This window comes from Amia ocellicauda, chromosome 12 (assembly GCF_036373705.1).
Source record: "Amia ocellicauda isolate fAmiCal2 chromosome 12, fAmiCal2.hap1, whole genome shotgun sequence".
NCBI lineage: Eukaryota > Metazoa > Chordata > Actinopteri > Amiiformes > Amiidae > Amia > Amia ocellicauda.
The window spans coordinates 4,552,114-4,571,414 of NC_089861.1; the positions used below are offsets into that span (position 1 = coordinate 4,552,114).

A 19,301-nucleotide genomic window follows, 5' to 3' on the forward strand; every position below is an offset into this window, starting at 1 on the left:
TACGACTTCTGTGTCTCGTCCTTAGCATGCATGTGGTTATTGATGGCTAAAGAGCCTGTGAGCCTGTTTTTGAACTTCAGGAGTGAGAAACGGTCTTATTAAAGCTTCATATTCCCACAGCAGTACCCGGCAGATGGAATTTCCAGAGTTATTGGATTTATATCGTTGTTCTTCTGTGATGGTAACAAAGGGCTCGTTTAGCCAGCCTGTGCTTTCACTTGTTGAGGATATTACCTTTGAAAGAGATGCCGTCAGTCTGTGTGTCCCTGGAGCTTCGGTGGCGTTGTCCCGTGTAATTAGTTAGTCTGAATTTCCCATTTTAGGAAAGGCCTGCTGTTGTTTTGTTTGTGTTTGTTAGTTTGTGTTTTTCAAGAGAATTTTGAAAATGTGTGCAATTGTAAATGTCTGTGTCTGTTGTTAATACTTTACAGTCTTTATGTAATAAGGCTTCCCAAGAATGCTACGCAGTAGGCCATGTAATAAAAGATGCTGATGTTTGATGCATCTTGCTTAACTCATTAACAGTGGCTTCTGAGCACATGGAAGCCCATTCCCAGGCCACTGAGTACAGGAAATACAAAATATATAAATAATAATTGGGAAACAAACACAGAAAAATCTAAATTGTCGCAGTTTTGAGGAAGGATCCAGCAGGAATGATCAGGAGAAATAAATACCTTGCATTGCATTAATTAACCTTGAAAATGAACGTTATTAAACACAGCAGTCTTAGCTGTGACGGTTGTTTGCAACTAAGCTTCAGAAAACCTTGTATTTACTGCTGCCTTCCTGTGCCGAAGGAATAAATAAAGGGCTGAGGTAGCAGGGTAACTAAAACACTGCCCTGCTAAAAGCATTCCCCTCTCAAGACTCATACAATTTCCTGTGGGAATGTAAGAATAGTACCCATTTTTTCTGATACCTTACACACAATGTATTGGTGGTGTAACAGAATGAATGACTACTACCAATCCTTTGCCTTGAAAAGTGCCTGGCTGGAAAATCAGGATATGGGAATAGAAACAGCCGTTTTAATCTGATCCAGGACTAGACTTTGACGACCCGCAAATTGCAAATCACGAAGTTGTACGCTCTTGCATTTTGATTCATGAATAGTAGAAAGTGGCTCCTAACAATAAATGAAACTGCGTCAGGGTACAGAATCTAATTGTTATGATTATTATTATTTTTATAATTCTCCAAATGGTCTTGTCAGTGTGGGCACAAGTATTGTTTGTAGGTTATTTTGCTTTAAAAATAGATACCAATTGCCGATTTCCCCACTACTTTAGCTGTCAGTGTGGTGCTTGAAAATAATTGTTATAAATGCACGGGCATCTTTGTAAATTACTGGCTACAGTGTTTTCCCATTGTATGTATGTATTTATTTATTTATATGTATGTATAATTATCTAGATATTTATTTATTTATCCCAGACAGTTTTGATAGCATGCTTTCTGGCTGTGTTACAAATGTGAGCTGTCAGAAGATTATCATGAAAAATATGTCACGTTACATAAAATGGCTCGGTTTTTATTTTATTCTCCCTGCTGGGAAGGTGAGTGAACAGGACAAGGCACTAGGATGTGGTATATAGTTAAAGGACTACTGAGCAGTATTTCTAAATAAAATAAAATAAAACACTCAATTTCCCCATTAGTATTTAATTTGTTTAATGAATGTTGAAGTTTGATTGCTTTATCTTAGTGTGGTGTAATACGTTTAATGGTTAATAACATTTTGAAATAGACAGCCCTGTCGAATGGTCACTAGAGTTGTTAGTGTCCGTCTGATCTCTCCTCATGTTACTTCACAATTAGGGAACAGAGCATTACATTTGAACCTGTGAAACAGCTATTTCTCTCTCTCTCTCTCTGTCTCTCTCTCTTTCATGCTGCTAAAGCATATTTTTTTTAAATACATATATTCACTAAATAATTACATATGTTTGTATGTATGTCTAATTATGTAGTAGTGCTCAGTAGATGTTTAACTTTCAATAAAGAGAAATGGGGGAAAGAAATCATGTTGGTAGTGTGGGGTCGTAGTCGGGGCCCTGGACTGGAGCCGAGGGTTGTGGGTTCAATCCAAAGTGTGGGGCACTGTTGTTGTACCCTCGAGCACGATTGCTCCGTTAAAAACGCAGCTTCATACATTTGAAATTGTATGTATTGTAACTATTGTAAGGCACGCTGGATATGGTAGTCTGGTATGAAATGTAATAATAATGAATATTCTGCATCGCATGATCACCGCTGCCTCCGTGTTCGCAGTCTCGTCGCTGTCAGGTTCTCTGGCACCCACGATCACCTTCATGTCGGAACCACAAAATCTCAGGTGAGATCTGTTGTGGTGAACAAGTGTTTTGTCACCCTGAATGTGAAGCATAATGGAAGCCAATTTAAACTCAACATAAGCCATCTGACTCTAATTGTGAAGCTGTAACTCCCTGTAGATACGGCTTCAAAAGAGAAGCTGCTATTTAGAAGATAATTACTTTCAAAAGGCCCACAGTGACAGTTCAGTGTGGCGCCATTACTGAATGAGATGCAGAATTATCGGTGCGTTTTAGCAAACTTTATCAGCGCGTTTCTGATAGACCATCACAAAGTGGAAACAGCAGAACAAATAAACCTCTTCACCTCGCTGTGGAATTAATAAAAATCCAGGTCTTTAGAGACGGGGCCTTTTCTTCAGCAGAAAAGAGGCACGATCGCATGGTAAATGCTATTATAAATGTTCAGCCCAGTGGCAGAATGTAATGTGTAGCAATTACACAGCGTACCAGGAAAACTGCAACTCTGAAGTGATTTGTCCGTACACAGCTGCTGAAAAACACGGGGCCCCGCGTGTGAAGCATCCTAGACTCAGAGTGCCAAAGCATGACGGGGCATTTACCTGAATTAAATCACCTCCACGTAACGCAGCCCCCCAGAGACGGCACAGTTAAAAAGTCACAATGTGAGATTAGTTTGTGTGGCCAGATTATGAACCTGTGCACACAGTTCATTTTTTCGTGCCCAAGCTTTTTAGTCAAAAGTATTCCCCCCTTCCTTTGAATGTTTTTCTGCAACTCATTTCATTTTCTAATTGTTGTGCCTTAAATTATTCCAGTTTATTAAAAAATTCGGAGTTTGATTTCAGATAAGGCAGGGATATTCAAACGTGTGTCGTACGGATGACAATTATCACCCAAAAAATTACATGGATGCAAAGAATTCTGGGAAATATGTACCTAGCAGTAAATGAGTCAACTGTCTTTTACTATTTAACCGTGCAGGCCAAGGAGAAACAGATTCTGTTCCCTAACAAAGTAACTCAATTGCTAAGTTACTTTGCTCTCACTTTTTGTGTTGTTGTTGCTGTGAAATCTGTATTACAACCCTTAGTCCACAAAAGGGAGCGAGAAGAAATATTTGCTTTGGATAAGTAATCTTGGCACTTTGTGTTTCATCTGCTTTTGCTCCCTGAGGTGTTATTTACATTTTGCACAGTTCTGTATCGAGTCTTCAAAACAGATGGTCAAAACTAGCGCACATCTCCATGCTTTAATGCTGAGGATTTTGTTTCAGGAAACACGAGCACCAGGAATGACAGCAATTGTGTTGTCTGTTAAGTCAGTACAGTTCCTGGTGGGTCACTTCTGTGAGGGTGTCTCCTCTCCGTGCTTAGTTTGATATTTGTTTTCACCTAACATGCTAAAAATAGCTTGAGACGTTTCAAGACGTGTGCTGGGAGACTTAATTAGTCTTTAATAGATACGGATGCTCAGCAAGTATGAAATGAAACTTTGACCATTAATCATAGAAGAAAATATCAAACGCACCTGCCAGATACAGCAGCTTTTAACATTTACCAGACAAAGAGAAAGAAAATCCATCCATACGAAATAACAATGCTCTACGGCAGGATGTCACCAGTATCCAGTGTCTGTACACAAGGGAGCGCAGAAAAGATTCATACTCCATTAAAAACAAATGCTTCCAAATGAAATGCTCACTGTCAGCAATGATACCTGATAATTAATCATTAACAGCTAATACAGGACAGTAGAGTTTACAAAAACAGATCGATTCAATTTAAAGTGTACTAGGATGACACCAAATGCAAACTTTGACCTACCTGTACCTTACTGCTGTTTAATGTATGGTTAGAAGCCACTTTGTACTATTTATAATTCAATACAACTTCATAATGAGTCAAAGTTTCCCATTTTCTAGTCCTTTTTCTTAAACAAAAGCGAAATTCAACAAGTGATCATTTGCCAAAGGATGAAAATGGGATGAAATCAAAAATATATATTCTAGCAAATTCTTCAAATTATATTTTTTCGCAGCAAATACCTGCCTTCAGATGTGGACAAACCGTTTCAAACTCCTTCACCTGCATCCTCTGTGCCCTCTCAGTCCTTGGGAATATCTGCCGCCCAACGCAGCCTTGTACCCTTGTGAGGCAGGGAGACAGCGCGTGTGTCTTTAACGCGTGCTGTTCCCATACAGGCTCACACACAGTCGGTGTTAGACATGGGGAGTGTGGGTGTGGACCTGAATCACTCTGAGGAGTCGTACGTACAGCAACAAAGCACATATAGAGAGGCACGCCACGGGGAAGTGGAAATGGCCTTTTCTCTCGTTCACTTCTCTGTCGGCCATTCTGTGACGGAGGAAGTCACGAGTCTGAGTTGAGCCTCACCCGGCAGTGGCAAGGAGGTTAAAACTGTAATCTGTGCCCAGGCTTTTAATCAGTAGATTAAAGTGGAGGGCTGGGGACAGACTGAGGAGTTAGAAGTAAGAAGTTAAACCTTAGTCAGGTATAAATTGGTGCAGACGAGGAGGAAACGGCTTGTGGCCTCTAATCCACTGAATCTGTCTGCAGGACTAAGTGGAAAGTGTGTACAGTGTGTGAGTTTGCGTGTGTCTGTGCACGTGCTGGAGATCCCTTTCGGTAGCTAATATTTCACGTTCCACAGATATGCTGATAAATATTTCAGATTTTCATTCATTTGCCAAAAAATAAATAAACATACACCTGCCTTTCCTTCACTGAATAAAATTTGAGTACATAACAGTCTATCGGGGGTGTGAATGAAGTTGGAAGCAAAGCTTTAAAATCTGGCTTTGCTATTTGTAAACTATTATTTTATTTATGTATTCATCTGCAATTAAGCATGCATTTTCTTTAATTGGGCAATTTGAACACCCAAAACACCCAAATATTGTTTTACTCTTATAGGAACACCTATCTGAAATCAGATTATATTTTTTAACCGAAGAAAGGAGGTGTTTTGATGCAACAAAAATCAAAGTTTATGACCCAATCTCAACAGCTGGGAGTCAATTTAGAAACTTTCACCCTCGGCCATTATATATAGGCAGGGCTCTGTGGAGTATTCGGTCATAATAATGCGAATCACAGCCCGGGCACAGAGAACAGACTCTCTCTGAGCAGCTTTCATGCGCCGAGCTTTTACGATTGTTCATCTTACTCTTTCTAGAACTGTCACTGCTCTTCTCCCGGCTCCGAGGACACAGACGCTCCCCTTGTCACTTCAAGCGCAGTTGTCCTTTTCTCATTTCTCTTCTTCTCTTCTTCTTCACTGCAGTCTAGATTATAGTCAGAGCGAAGTGTGTTAAACATTGCCACTCTCAATATATACATTTTTTTCTGTTGGTTTGCTTCTTTGTTTTTCTCCTCCGTAAACACTTTCAATATGCACTTTTAGTGGATGTATAACGTTGGGAGTTTATCTTCAGTGGGTTCAGAATATCTTCCTCTTATTCAGTTCTCAAGATATTCTTCTAACAACATCAATATTATCGTCATCATCATCACTGTGGATGTGGATGTTTCTTCTTTCTGTACTATATATCATCACATATTTCCACGTTTATAGACTTAGAGATAGATATCTATACATAAAGAAAGACTAATACCATTACCAGTATCAAATCTTTGATAATGAGTCACTATACTAGGCGTTGTCTGTGCGTGCCAGTGAAACACTGTGTTTCTGAATTGCCACTGGTCTCCCTCTGCCAATAATGATCAGGTCAGAGGTCAAGTGCGGGTTTCTGCTGACCCTATAGGCACCTTGTCCGTCCACTAGTACATTTTTTATTTATTTTTTACATTATCTGCCAAGAAAGCACTGTCACAGAGCTGTGAGTGTTACCCCGTGGGTTCAAGGAGAATAACCCTGTAAACATCCCCCAACCTGCTCAGGGTCCTGCCCCCAATCCCACAGAACACCTCTGAGATGAACTCGAGCAGCAGATCAGGGCGAGAGAGCGAAGGGAGAGCCGCGTCTGCCTCAGCCCTGCGCGGGGAACGACGCGGTCTGACTGCGGCCATCGATCACGGGGACTGCGGCAGTCAAGAAGGCCAAGGCTGGGGCCACCCCCCATTAAATATATTGTGAACAGCTGTCTCTCGTGTTCGTCTGCTGTGCCAGACTTTGGTAATAGAGCGTATTATGGAGCTCTTTGAATTTGATCATCTCCAGCAAAGAAAGACAACCGTGTTGGTTTCAGGATAGCACTTTGCTCCAGTCTTATGTTTGTAAACTGTTGTGGTGTCCATCTTTTCAACCGCTAACGAGAGACCAAATGTTCTACCTCAAAGAATAAGCCCAAGAGAACCTGAAACACAAAATTGAGTGATCCTTTAAGAGATTAGATGGTGAAATGTTGGAGTACAAACTAGAGCATGTGGGGGGGGGAAATTACATTAATAATCAAATGCTGGAGAATTCTCTTATTATATTGTTTGTATTATATTTATAACTATATTGCTTGTTTCCAATCCACTCAAATTCGATATTGAAATGATCCAACCTACTCAAATATGTGCATGTGATATGATTATGTACAAAAGACAAATCATAACAAGTCAGTGCTTCCACTTTATCCACATTGTGTCCAAAACGGTGCCAATAAAGCTAAAAGCCTGAAAATAATTGATGAAGAGGTGATTGCTGAGTGGTACTCTGACATAATTTCCTATGCAAAGGCAACAGGCGATTCTCCGTGGTGCTGAGAAGACCTCGATAGATGTGCTTATGAACTATTAATGATGCGAAGCATAAGGTTGCCTTTATCACGGATTGTCACTGCGCAGACAGGAATATAAAACTCTGCTTTTCAATTACTATTTATTTGTCACTTTCTTTCTGTGCCGCCAACACTGGCAGGTGGCTGGCATGAATCGCACACATGATTTATTGCCTCATTTAATCAGCCATATGAAGGGGAACAATGATATATATTTTTTCCTTTAAAAATTCAAATCGGGCAGCCCCCAGCTCTCTGTGACACGGCACTCCTGGACTGACACTGAGGTCACGGCTGTGTTTGGATATGTGTTTGTTTTTCTCCAGGTGAAACTGAAAAGTGTCCAACTGTCGGTCAGTTTTACTTGTGCCACATTGTAGAACTGAAATTGTGTAGAAAGTGAAGAAATTATTTTAGTGTTTATTTCTTAGCAGACGCCCATACCTGGGTACAAAATACAGTGTATTCTGTACATACATTGTTTAGCTAAATAACTTAAATACTAGTAGGCCACATAATCTTATAATATTAAAAAGTATACAATCTTATAAGTACTTCTTAATAGTAATAGTAATACTAGTTGTTGTTATAGTAGTAGTCGTATTTATGATGCACTGTTTATAATGTTTTATGTATAAAATAAGTGGCAGATATACAGAGGCTGTGCGGAGGTCAAGAGAGGTCCGCAGGTGACTTGATGGCAAAGACAAAAACCTTTTTTGTGAATGAAAAACACGCACTGGCACAAGAAGATGAAAAGACAAATAAACTAAGTTAACTGTTGAGGCACTAAATGGTATAAACTCATAAAAACTCACAAAGAGAGACTGGAAGACAACTCTGACTTACCTGACCTGACTCACATTTGGACTGGCCTATTGGAGGTGTCTATCGCATCCCCCACTCCCAGATGTCTGATTGGCTGAGTGCCGAAGCAATGAGAGTAGGGAATGCCTCTACTTCCAGCCAATCAGCCAATTCAAACATCCTTGGAGTCTCACACAAAGTAAACGAGTAATAATTTGCCAGAATATATGTCCCGAGCCTATATATGTCATTACAAGAGGAACACTGCCAGCTCATAACTTATTTTGACTCCTGCCAGTGTTTAATTTCTGTACACGTCGAGGAATTAAAGTCTAGCGTGTTACAGCAGATCTTTATTCTATTAGCACTGTTGCATGTGGGTCTTTCCTCTGCCATTTCTTTTAATATTCAACAAGCAGAGGCCAATTCAACAATTCAATTAACTGTTAACTGCGGGGAAATCTTGGGGGAAGTTAAACATTCATGCAATTTAATGGGACCGAGAGAAATAGTGAAGAGGCATCAATTAACTAGATTAACACATCGCAGAAGAAATGTCACCATCTCCCTTTATTCTCGGCAAAATCGGCAACGGAGACCCCTGTTCACTGTAGGTGCGGTGAATAGGAGACATTAATTCTATCAACTCCACTACTACTAACTTGAACCTTTCCCTCTGGTGACTGTTAGGAAATCTCCAATAATTGCCTCAGTTCATTGAGATCCGAGACTTCTGGGAAGCTGTGTGGACTAGAAATCACTTCCTTCCTCTCCTCTTGGGCCCACAGAGCATCTGAAAGTGCAGCTGGAGGACTACATGGCGAGGTTTCCTAAGGTGAGGATCGTGCGGACGAAGAAGAGAGAGGGGCTGATCCGCACGCGCCTGCTGGGGGCTACGGTGGCGAAGGGAGAAGTCTTGACCTTCCTGGATTCGCACTGTGAGGCTAATGTGAACTGGCTGCCACCTCTGCTAGGTAAGTCTGACTGTCAGGTGCAATCAGGGAAAGCCAGTGTCGGGGAAAACTCAGGGGGGCGGGGGGTGACATCCATTTAACGCCTTGTCTCATTATAAGGCTGGGCAGTCACCTTCGACTGGCAAAAGCACCAAAGTTTACGGCATTTGTTTTCTCGTGGTTTCCAAACCAGCCCCCTTGAATTATGATTCACGTCCTTCTATGAAGCATAGTGAGGAGTTTTTTGTTTTCCTGTAAAGTCTGAATTGCTCAGATGTGTTGGAAATATACTCATACTTTGTGTGTGTGTTTGTATGTACAGATGGGTGACAAATTAAAGGAAAAACCTGAATAAATGAGTGGAGGAACATAACGAATGCAGATGCCTCCAGACAGGTGCACTGCAAGATGCAATTAAGCAATTCCATGCTCTGTGGCATGTATAAAATGCTGAACAGGCCCAGCTGACCTCGATTTTGGATCAAGATGGCAAGAGGAAAGGATCTAAATGACTGTGAAAGAGGGGTCATTATTGGGGCACAAATGGCAGGAGCTTCAGTCACACAGACGCTCAACTGGCTCGTGTTCTGGACAAGTGGGCGAGTGCATGTGTGGGACACCAAGAGAACAGGACAGGCCTGACTGCTGGACCCCTACAGTGAGGGGGTCTGGAGGCTCTGTTATGCTGTGGGGGGCATTTTCCTGGCATGGTTTGGGTCCACTTGTCCCCTTAGAGGGAAGGGTCAGTGCAAATCATTACACAGTTATTCTGAGTGATCATCTTTATCCTATGGTGAAACATTTCTGTCCTGATGGGAGTGTCTCTTCCAGGATGACAATGCCCCATCCACAGGGCACGAGGGTCACTGAATGGTGTGATGAGTATGAAAATGATGCGAATCATATGCTATGGCCTTCACAGTCACCAGATCTCAACCCAATTGAACACCTATGGGAGATTGTGGACCGACGTGTTAGAAAGCGCTCTCCACCACCATCATCAAAACCCCAAATGAGGGAATATCTTTTGGAAGAATGGTGTTCATCCCTCCAGTAGAGTCCAGAGACTCGTACAATCTGTGCCAAGAGCATTGAAGCTGTTCTGGGGCTCGTGGTGCCCAACACCTTACTGACGCACTTTATGTTGGTTTTTCCTTTAATGTGTCACCCATCTGTATGCTTGTATTTCTTTCTATTAATTTCCAAAGTCGTGTCAGTGGGAGCTGGGTTAAATTCAGTCATGCCATTCAAAAGAGACAGATTATTGCTTTAATACAATGCAAGTAAACCAGTCCCTTAGGTGTCGCATTGTGATTCGCAGCTCTCCGAGGTGAATCCAGAAACAAGAAAAGAAACGAGCACAATGTCAGAAAAGGCATTTAGAAGAAACATATATTACATTTGTAATTTCCTCGTAGACATTAGTTTCTTTCTAAACAGTTCCCACAAGGGGGCACTTTTAATTGTGAGTGTCAGACAGCTCTGTCCACCTCACCTTTTACAACACCTACTGCAGAAACAGCCTCCCACATCAAATTAAAAATGAAAGAACAAGCTGGGTATAAAACACGAGGTTTAGAGACTCAAGCTTTCCAGGCTTCCACTAAATCAGCCCAGCGCACAAAGTCCAGGAACAGCAACTTCCCTTTCATCTTGGGGATAAAATAAATACATAGATTGTCCAATTTCATTCCCGTTAGTCCATTGACCCACAGAGATGTTGTTTTGGATTAACAGAATGCGGCTTCATTGCTGATGTTCCTGCGTTCGGCGCCGTGTCGCTTCACGTTCCCGGTGCCTGGATTGTTCCGGACTGTGCACAGGCGTCCATGTCAATAGGACCCCCTAGTATGGAGTGTCCTTTTTGTCACTTATAAAAGAAAGGCAACAATGATCTGCTGGAAGCCGGGGGCGCATGCTGACTACTCCGTTGTCAGATGTCGTCTCCCTTGACTCAGTGTGAAGCGCGTCACTTCAAGCAGCCAGATCAGAGACCCGCAACGCACAGATGACCTCCTGGTCTGTTTGTCCGTGTGCGTGAGAGTCCGTGAGTGTGTAGGTGTGTGTCGTTTGTGATTCTCTATTCACTACCCTTCTTCCCCAACAAAAAGCGGCAACGTCTTTTTTCAATCTTCAAATTTCCCCAACAAACATAGTGCTTCCAACATAAAGAGCGACTGTAGGGGTGACAGATCTGGGACAGCGTAGCACCGCTGAGTGACAGAGATATAGATGGCTGAGGTTTGGCCAGCCTCAATGGAGTAAACCTACTTTGAAAAACTGTAATTGTTTCTAATCACTGAGCGGCCGCATGAAGTCCAATTTCAGATAGCGGCGTTGTGTAGACAGCCTGAGAAGGATCTGGAGAAGGATGCTAAAGGGACCGGGGAGGTGCTGTGCGTTAGCATAATGGATGTCCTAATGCAAATGGGCTTTGTTTTGAGCTCCAATACTATTTGTATTATGTATTTTGTTTAACGCTACAGTAATAGCATTATCATGTTTTTATATAGTGCCTCCAGTCCAAGGGATCCCAAAACACTTTACCCTGGGTGAGACACAGCAACCACTGTCCATCGTAGCTCACCATACCCCCCAGACAACCAGGGGAGAAGAGAGGGGTTACTTAGCCGATTACCCTCCAGGGAGATTTGTGCTAGGTAGGCCAGGCTGAGACTGGGAAAGCCTGCTTTGGAGTTTCCCCAGGACACGAGGTGTTAGCACTCCTGCTCTTTCTCAGAAAAAGCATCTTTAAAGTGCGCTGGGTGTGAGACTTGGAAGTGACGTCTCATTTAGAAGGCCCCCTCAGTGCAGTGGTGATTTACAAACATGTTAACCTTGCGATTAACACTGATTTAGTTTAGTTTACGCAGCGGACGGCTGTGAATAATAAATAATAGGCCTACCAGAGGGAGGTTTATAATGGACTAGCTCGGTCTCAAGCCAACATCCCCTGTTTCGATGACCCTCTGCTTCCCCACAGACCAGATCGCTCTGAACTCCAGAACCATCGTGTGCCCCATGATCGACGTCATCGACCACAACCACTTCGGCTACGAGGCGCAGGCGGGCGACGCCATGCGGGGGGCCTTCGACTGGGAGATGTACTACAAGCGCATCCCCATCCCGCCCGAGCTGCAGAGCTCCGACCCCAGCGACCCGTACGAGTGAGTGCCACCGACCGGAGCATCCGCACCGTGGACTCTTTGTGCGTCGTCTTTGGTGGTTTGCGTAGTGGGTTTCGGCTCGTTTGGAGGACTGTGGGGGTCAGAAACACAGATGCAGAAGCAGGGGCTGATTGCAGGTGCCGCAGTTATATAATCTGTGCCGTCTTCTTCCATTGTTTGCATCGTGGTTTACAACACCTATACAATTTTCCCATGATGCCTGCTGTGCTCGCTTGCCTGCCACTTTTACTATGCCTGTATCATGGTGCGCTCCAGTCAGCTGCAATGAAGTCGGAATGACTTATAGTGGCTCTTCTCTAAGTATGCATTTGAGCACGATCTTGAGAAACCACTGCTTTCGTCTGTAGACTCTCCGTGGAGAGAGAAATTGCTGTGTTTACGGAGCGAATGTAGGGATAACCTTTAAGAAAAGTTAGAACTGTAATTCCAGTGCATTGTTTCTGTAATTTTCTCGCCACTAAACAAGAATATATACCAGTGTTATTTATTTATTATGAGCCACTTGTTTTCTGGTTTGTTTTCCACACACTACACGTTTTGTTAAGCCAAGCTCGGTTCTGCTGAGGCAGGTTTGAAGAGGGTAGCCTTATCTGAAAGTGTACGGCTTCCTTTGCTGACACGTGAGAGCAATGTTGGTGCATTTGCCGCAGATCTGATGACAGCTTTTTAATAATAAGGTGGAAGAATCAGAGATGAAAGCGTGGAGGAAAAGGGGACTTTGTTCTGCATTTCCTCTGAACACACACATACAATTTTTAACACATTTTAACACATTTAAGAGGCATTAAACAGTGATCTAATAACATTTGTGATTGCACGCACATTGTTGAATTAACTCGCTTTGTGGTTTGGTTCTTTGCTTGTTTATTTTAAAGATTTACACTGAGGAATCTGCTTCTAATTGTAATCTGGTGACTACTGTTCTCCAAAATCAAAGTGCTTCCCTGAAATCTCACACAAGTAGCATGAATATCTATATGAATCTATCTTAAATAATTGACTGTACAATTTAAAGGAGACTAGGAAAGTCTTGATGTCTGCAGATAAAAGTATTAGGCTGTTTTTAGATCAAGTAATATAAACTCTATCTGTCTTCTTCCCTGTGTTGTATTTTGTGACACAACAGCTGTGATTTTGGACGTGCTGGTTAAAAATAAGAAAAATTGGGAAAATACACCTTTTGGTTTGGTTTCTGTTAGTCGCACAACCCAGGTTACTACTTTTCAATGAGCACAGAGCATCCCTGCTCACACTGAGGTGATCTGTGTTTCTGAAGCATGTTTTGTGTGTCTGAGCACGTGTGTGCGCACGGTTCTCACATGCATCGTTTCTGATGTGCCGTTGTTCCAGCTCTCCTGTGGGCATCGCTTCTGACCCGACAACCAGAACTGTATCCAGTCCAGAGTTTTGTGCGTACGGTGAACTTCGACGAGGCCTACACATGCCTGTATTCATCATGTTGCGTTCCCTGGTGACCTGGCTGGCTGTTCAAACCTGCCTACAATGACCCACATAGATGTATAGAACTCAACAATAAACATGAAATTAAATACATGCCCGGAATAAACCGTAGCCTTGAACTGGGGGATTTCTCATTGGATTGGATCATCCTCTTTCATACCATACAATATCACGGCATAAAAGCAGACGTCTCCTTTCACAGTGATCTCCCATACTTTCACACACAATGAAAATGCTCTCTCTTTTGGAAAGCATTGCTGTACTTTATATAGAATATGCCCGTCATTAGTGTAAACTAGCCTCATGGTTTTGTTTGTTTGTTTCTTAGATTTGTTTTATTTACCACAAAAGCCTTCCTAAGTGCTTAGAAAATGGATCAAACTGTCCAGATAGAGCAACTAGCAAGGTGATCTGACTCAGTGTGAGCTTAATAAAGGTCCACTGATAGCATGGCTTGTTTTGTCATGGTACCACTAACGGGATGACATCATCTGCTCGACGGTGAAGCAAAGGTTCTGTGGCTTTATTGTTCTTCGTCCACACCATTACCATAACCCACTAAAGATTGCCGTCTAGTATCTGTGTGGACTGTTTGGTAATCGCATGCTTTGGCTGAGCTTTGATAGCCGATACCTTCCCATCTGTGAGATTTGGGGGCCTGACAGCACAGTGTTTGGCCGTCCTCAGAGGAAAAGGCTTTATCGCTTGGACTCTCCATTTCTCCTGGACTTTTGCCTTTCGGTTTCGCTCTTGGCTCAAACTGACCGGCAGTCTCCGCAACTTGAAGTTTTATCCTGGCGTGTCTCAGAAGTTTAGCAGAGCTGGGCTTGGTTTTCACTTGGACAGGAGCCTGAGCACAGCCAGCTTGCCGTTGGAATTTTAGTAGTAGTACCATTGTTGTATAATTACTCTAGGATATGCCTGGGGGAAATAAAAGCTGAATGTAATTAAATGTGAATTGTGACTGAAGACGAGTCTGAAACTTGCTTCGGCAGACACATGATGAAAGGTACAGAGTGTGACGGACTTGATACTCAATAGTCTCACTTCTTCATCTTTTAAACATCACACAGAACGAGGTGTAACAGACACAGTGTTTGGGGACAGGATAAGTCATCGACACCGGATTTCAAACGCAGATATGTGATCTGTTGCTGTCTTAATGAAGTGCAAGTGGTACGAGTCTATTCATTATGCAGAGCCATAAGATGACTCTTGAATATTCTATTGCAAAAAAAGAAAAGGTGTGTACAGCTTCTTCCTATTCAATTAATGAATGGGTGACATGAAAGAAAAGAGGCTCTAATTTAGATCTTACAGCCAAACAGCAGATGAAAGGGGAGAATCGGTCTGAATCACGGCTCGTCTGTGACATGACAAATATAAATGATAAATCTAATCTTTCATGCAATCCACTCTGGAAGTAGGAACACCGAGATTACGGGCTGCAACAGGAATATGTTTCAATACAGCACTTTTCCAAAAGGGCTACTTGTTATTATTTATTTTTATAAATGTCTTCTGTTTCTGCATCAAACTCCAGCGGGGGTGTCCTGTGCTGAAGGACTCTGGGTCAGGAGATTATTGAGCTCACATCTCCACCTGCTGGTCACAGCAAACCAGTAAACACAGGAGGAGCACCAGAGAAACCCAGGCACGGGGTCACGCCTCTCTGTGTGAAGAAGTGTCTCCTGTTTTCTGTCTTGAATGCCTTGAAGCCCAATTTCCATTTGTGTCCCCGGGTGCGTGTGTCCCTGCTGATCTGGAAAAGCTCCTCTGGTTTGATGTGGTTGATGCCCTTCATGATTTTGAAGACTTGGATCAAGTCCCCACGTAGTCTCCTCTGCTCCAGGGTGAAAAGGTTCAGTTCCCTTTTATTAAGTTTAAATGCAAGGTTACAGGAGTGCTGAAGAGCTCAGGAGAATAAGTTGCTATGACATTATATGCACATTTTTATCGATATCTATATCTATATAGATATATTGATTTCAGTCCAGTTCTGCATAATCATGGCCAGCAACTAAAGTATCATTCCTCATCGAAACAGTGTAGAACTCCTGTAATATATACCTATTCATACATATATACATTTATTCACACATATATATATATGTGTGTGTAGGATTGCCGTGATTTATACACCATGTCCTTGTGAATATTAATTACCACTCTCTGTGCCTATTTTTGTGTTCAAGCGCAGAATGAGAAAGCCATTAAGAGGAGTTAGAACAGCCAGGGTGTGTGTTCAGCCACCCCAGCGCACCGAGGTGACTTATCTCCAACCTCAGCATTGTTCCTCAGCCCTGCGCTTGTTTATTATGCATTATTGCTGTACCTTGTGTACACAACTTGCTTAGTGAAAAATTCAAATGCATAAATTACTCTTGTAGGGTGCCGTAGTGTGTAAAACCATGATACAAGACTTGAGAAATAATAAGCGGCGAAGAAAATAAGATGTACGCCTGGTAGGTTAGTTTCATGCAGCAGCTTTGGCAAACTGGTAGACGTGGACTTTTGATCCTTCAGATTGGCGATGTATTTGATTCTGGACGGAAGCCAGATCGCAGCTGATTGCCCAGGGCCAGTAAACCGTTCACTTACTTGTTTCTGAATATCAACCGGTGGCACAGAGGGGTAGGATTGAAGAATTGATCGGGATATCTGAATCTCATCTGCTTTCGTGGCTTTTAAACCTGAAACACATATCTAGTGAACTGTTGCCCCATTGCTTCTTTTATCGCTTTGCCTTTGTTGTGTTATTATATAAGGGTGTGTATTCTTTTTATCTTGTTGTGTGGGGCCCGGCAGCACTCACTCCAGGGTGAAGGGTAGTTTGGCTTTCCTTACTATTTGTTGGTATGTATGTTTCCCTTGTGTTGTAAGCTGCAAGTCCAGCGTTATGTTGGGGCTTAGCTTGTTGCTGAACATCCTTGTATATGTATATTTAAGCCTATAAGCTCAAAGTTGCATCAATACCCTTTACTTCTCATTTAATCCAACACACGGAAGAGATTATTTATGCAAAACAAATATGCAAATCACAGCTCCAAATGTAACTCTGTAATTGGGATCAGCAGATAATTAGAAGAAAAGCTTAATTTCCCTCATTTACTCACAGCGTTAGTACATGTCAGTCAAACTTAAATGTAGGTCATTTAGTTGTCAATAGTTGGACGATGGAAGTTATTATCATGGACCATTACTTGCCAAACTATGACCTCATTGATAAATATATACAACACTTAAAAGCACTAATGGGCATTTAAATTCCCTTTCACTTGAAATAATGTCACATTTTTGATATTCAATTTGAATATACGTAGGATACAGTACATTTATGGTCGAGATCCGTCGGATCGTCAATTGAACGGTGCAGTGCAGTTATAATTACAGATTCTGATTAATTTATCACTATTCTGTACATAATATACCAGCCACATTGTTCTCTTTCTTCCTGCTTTTGTACATGTATGCCTAATTTAGTAATTAATAATAATGTGTCAGCCTTACGCTTCACTGCAACCACTTTGTTTTTTTTTTTAAGATGTTTCATGTCATTATTTTTCGCTTTGTCCACGATGATGTATGTCCAAAATGATTTAAAAGAAAAGATTATACAATTGTTACACTACAAAAGAGGAACTGGCACTCTGTAATTATATAAAAGGACTAAATATAGTGTACTATAATGGTTCACGGGCTTTCAATTATGTCACATTGGTTCGCCAGTCGATTCTGGTTTGTGAGCAGATTAGCATCAACTTGATTTGGTTTGAGATCGAGAGCACCTTCGCTTTGTGTCGTTTCTCTTCACAATGCTGCCGCTGCCGAGAGAGGGAAAGTGCTCCCTTTGTCATTTTTATGGCTAGAGCAATGCACTTTTCATAATGCCACTTCATATACAGCGCCCCTCCAGACACAACTAGTCAACATAATGTCATTGAATTGTCACGGCCACAGAGCAGCACTCTTCTCCCAGTCCAAGTACTTCCACTTTTCCCCACTAGATGTCACCATCAACCTTCCTTACCAGTCACTTCTCCCAGCTCCCTCCATTCTATCAATCAATCAGTCAATCAACATTCCTAAACACCCTGTTCAATCAGCCTCTGCCCCCATTCGCCCCCTGCACCTTCCACACCTGCTTCCTTGCTGCCCTCTGGTCCCCATATAAACCCCTCACTGTCTGTCACTTGTCACAAAGTTTTGTTAGTGTAAACTACATTTCTGAGCTGTCTCCCCGTGCCTTGTTTAGCCTTAAATCTACCATGTATCCTCGACCTCCCGCTTGACTCCCTGACCACAACTTTGCTCTTCCCCTGATTGCCTGTTTGCCTGTAGTGTTTCCAAAACCCCCCATTTCTCAATTCTAGCTCTGTGTAGGTTTTGCCATTAAATGCTTTGGCTGCATTTGATTGGCTCTTTGGAAATTCCTTCTGTTTTACATCATGGGTTTCCTAATGAATGTTGTGCAGCCATAGTGTGTGCAAACCCAACATGCATAGGCCCGGGAGGACTGTGCTTTGAGAGTTAGTAAGAATCGCTGTTGTCGTTTAGCCTTCAGATTAGTACAGACCTGTGCCATTTATTTTACAGTAATTGGACAATCAGCTCATTATCGTGGACAATTACCTCTGGAACTATGACATCATTGCTGAAATCTCAGTGTTAGGGACTGCTAATTAGCTCTTCATTATCTTTGACTCTCAACACAAATGCATTTTTTTTTGTTTCAAGTCATTTGAACGATTAATTTTTCAGCAATCAGAATGACATGCATTTTCAGTGCCCTGGGAATATGATCTCACAAATCCATTGATATCATCAGGAAATAAACATTATATGCATTGAACATTGAACAGTCCTTTTTGAAACAGTGGTGGACATTTTGTTCCTTAGCCACTCCATTGCAGTTTTGGCTGTGTGCTTCAGGCCGTTGTCATGCAGAAAGGTGAACGCCCCAAGAACAAGCAGGAACTAAAGACAGCTGCAGTGCAGGCCTGGCAGAGCATCACCAGGGAAGAAACCCAGCATTTGGTGATGTCTATGGGTTCCAGACTTCAGGCTGTCATTGACTGCAAAGGATTTGCAACCAAGTATTGAAACTCACAATTTAATTCATGATTATGTTAGTTTGTCCAATTACAATTGAGCTCCTAAAATTGGGGGACCACATATACAAATGGGTGTAATTCCTACACCGTTCACCCAATGTGGATGTAACTACCCTCAAATTAAAGATAAAAGTATACACTTAACGCACATCTTGTTTCCTTTCAAATCCATTGTGGTGGCATACAGAGACAAAATGATTACAATTGTGTCACTGTCCAAATATTTATGGACCTAACTCTCATCCCAACGCAAAAGACTCACAATATACTCACTTTACTGCATCACACAACAAAACAACAAGGTCCAAAGCAGAAATTGTTCAATTAATCCATTATTGACACAAACACTGTAAAATTGTAATCCAACCATACCACTTTAAATAAGTCATGCTGCTACCTCTGCTGTCATGAGTTTTACCACCATGGAAACTCAGACAAAGTTAGCCTTTCTTCGTGAAAGGTAGCAGACTTTAGAAAAGGCTGTCTGAAGTCAATATTTGTGAATAAAGCCAGATGTATGGTAACCAGTTTCTAAAATCTCTTGAAGGAAGAAAAAAAAATACTTTTCCAGAAGTACAGAGGATGATGAATCGCTTTCGGAAGAGAAGAGGCAAGGCTACATTGTAACCGAGTGATTTCAGCAAAACGAGTGAAGGAGTGAGCCAAGACTGTCTGCCAGGGGTAGCGCCCTGGCACCACTCCTGGAACACACTAGATGTAGCCGCTCT

At 42.1% G+C, this 19,301-nt stretch overlaps 1 protein-coding gene across 1 annotated transcript in view; it reads left to right on the forward strand.

The window, feature by feature from the left end:
• Nucleotides 1-19,301, forward strand: part of galntl6 (polypeptide N-acetylgalactosaminyltransferase like 6) — a 257,597-nt gene that overhangs the window by 216,497 nt on the left and 21,799 nt on the right. The window contains exons 6-7 of the mRNA XM_066718126.1: nt 8,646-8,831; nt 11,794-11,977. Of these exons, the coding sequence (XP_066574223.1) occupies nt 8,646-8,831; nt 11,794-11,977 (370 nt within the window). The remainder of the gene's footprint in view (nt 1-8,645; nt 8,832-11,793; nt 11,978-19,301) is intronic.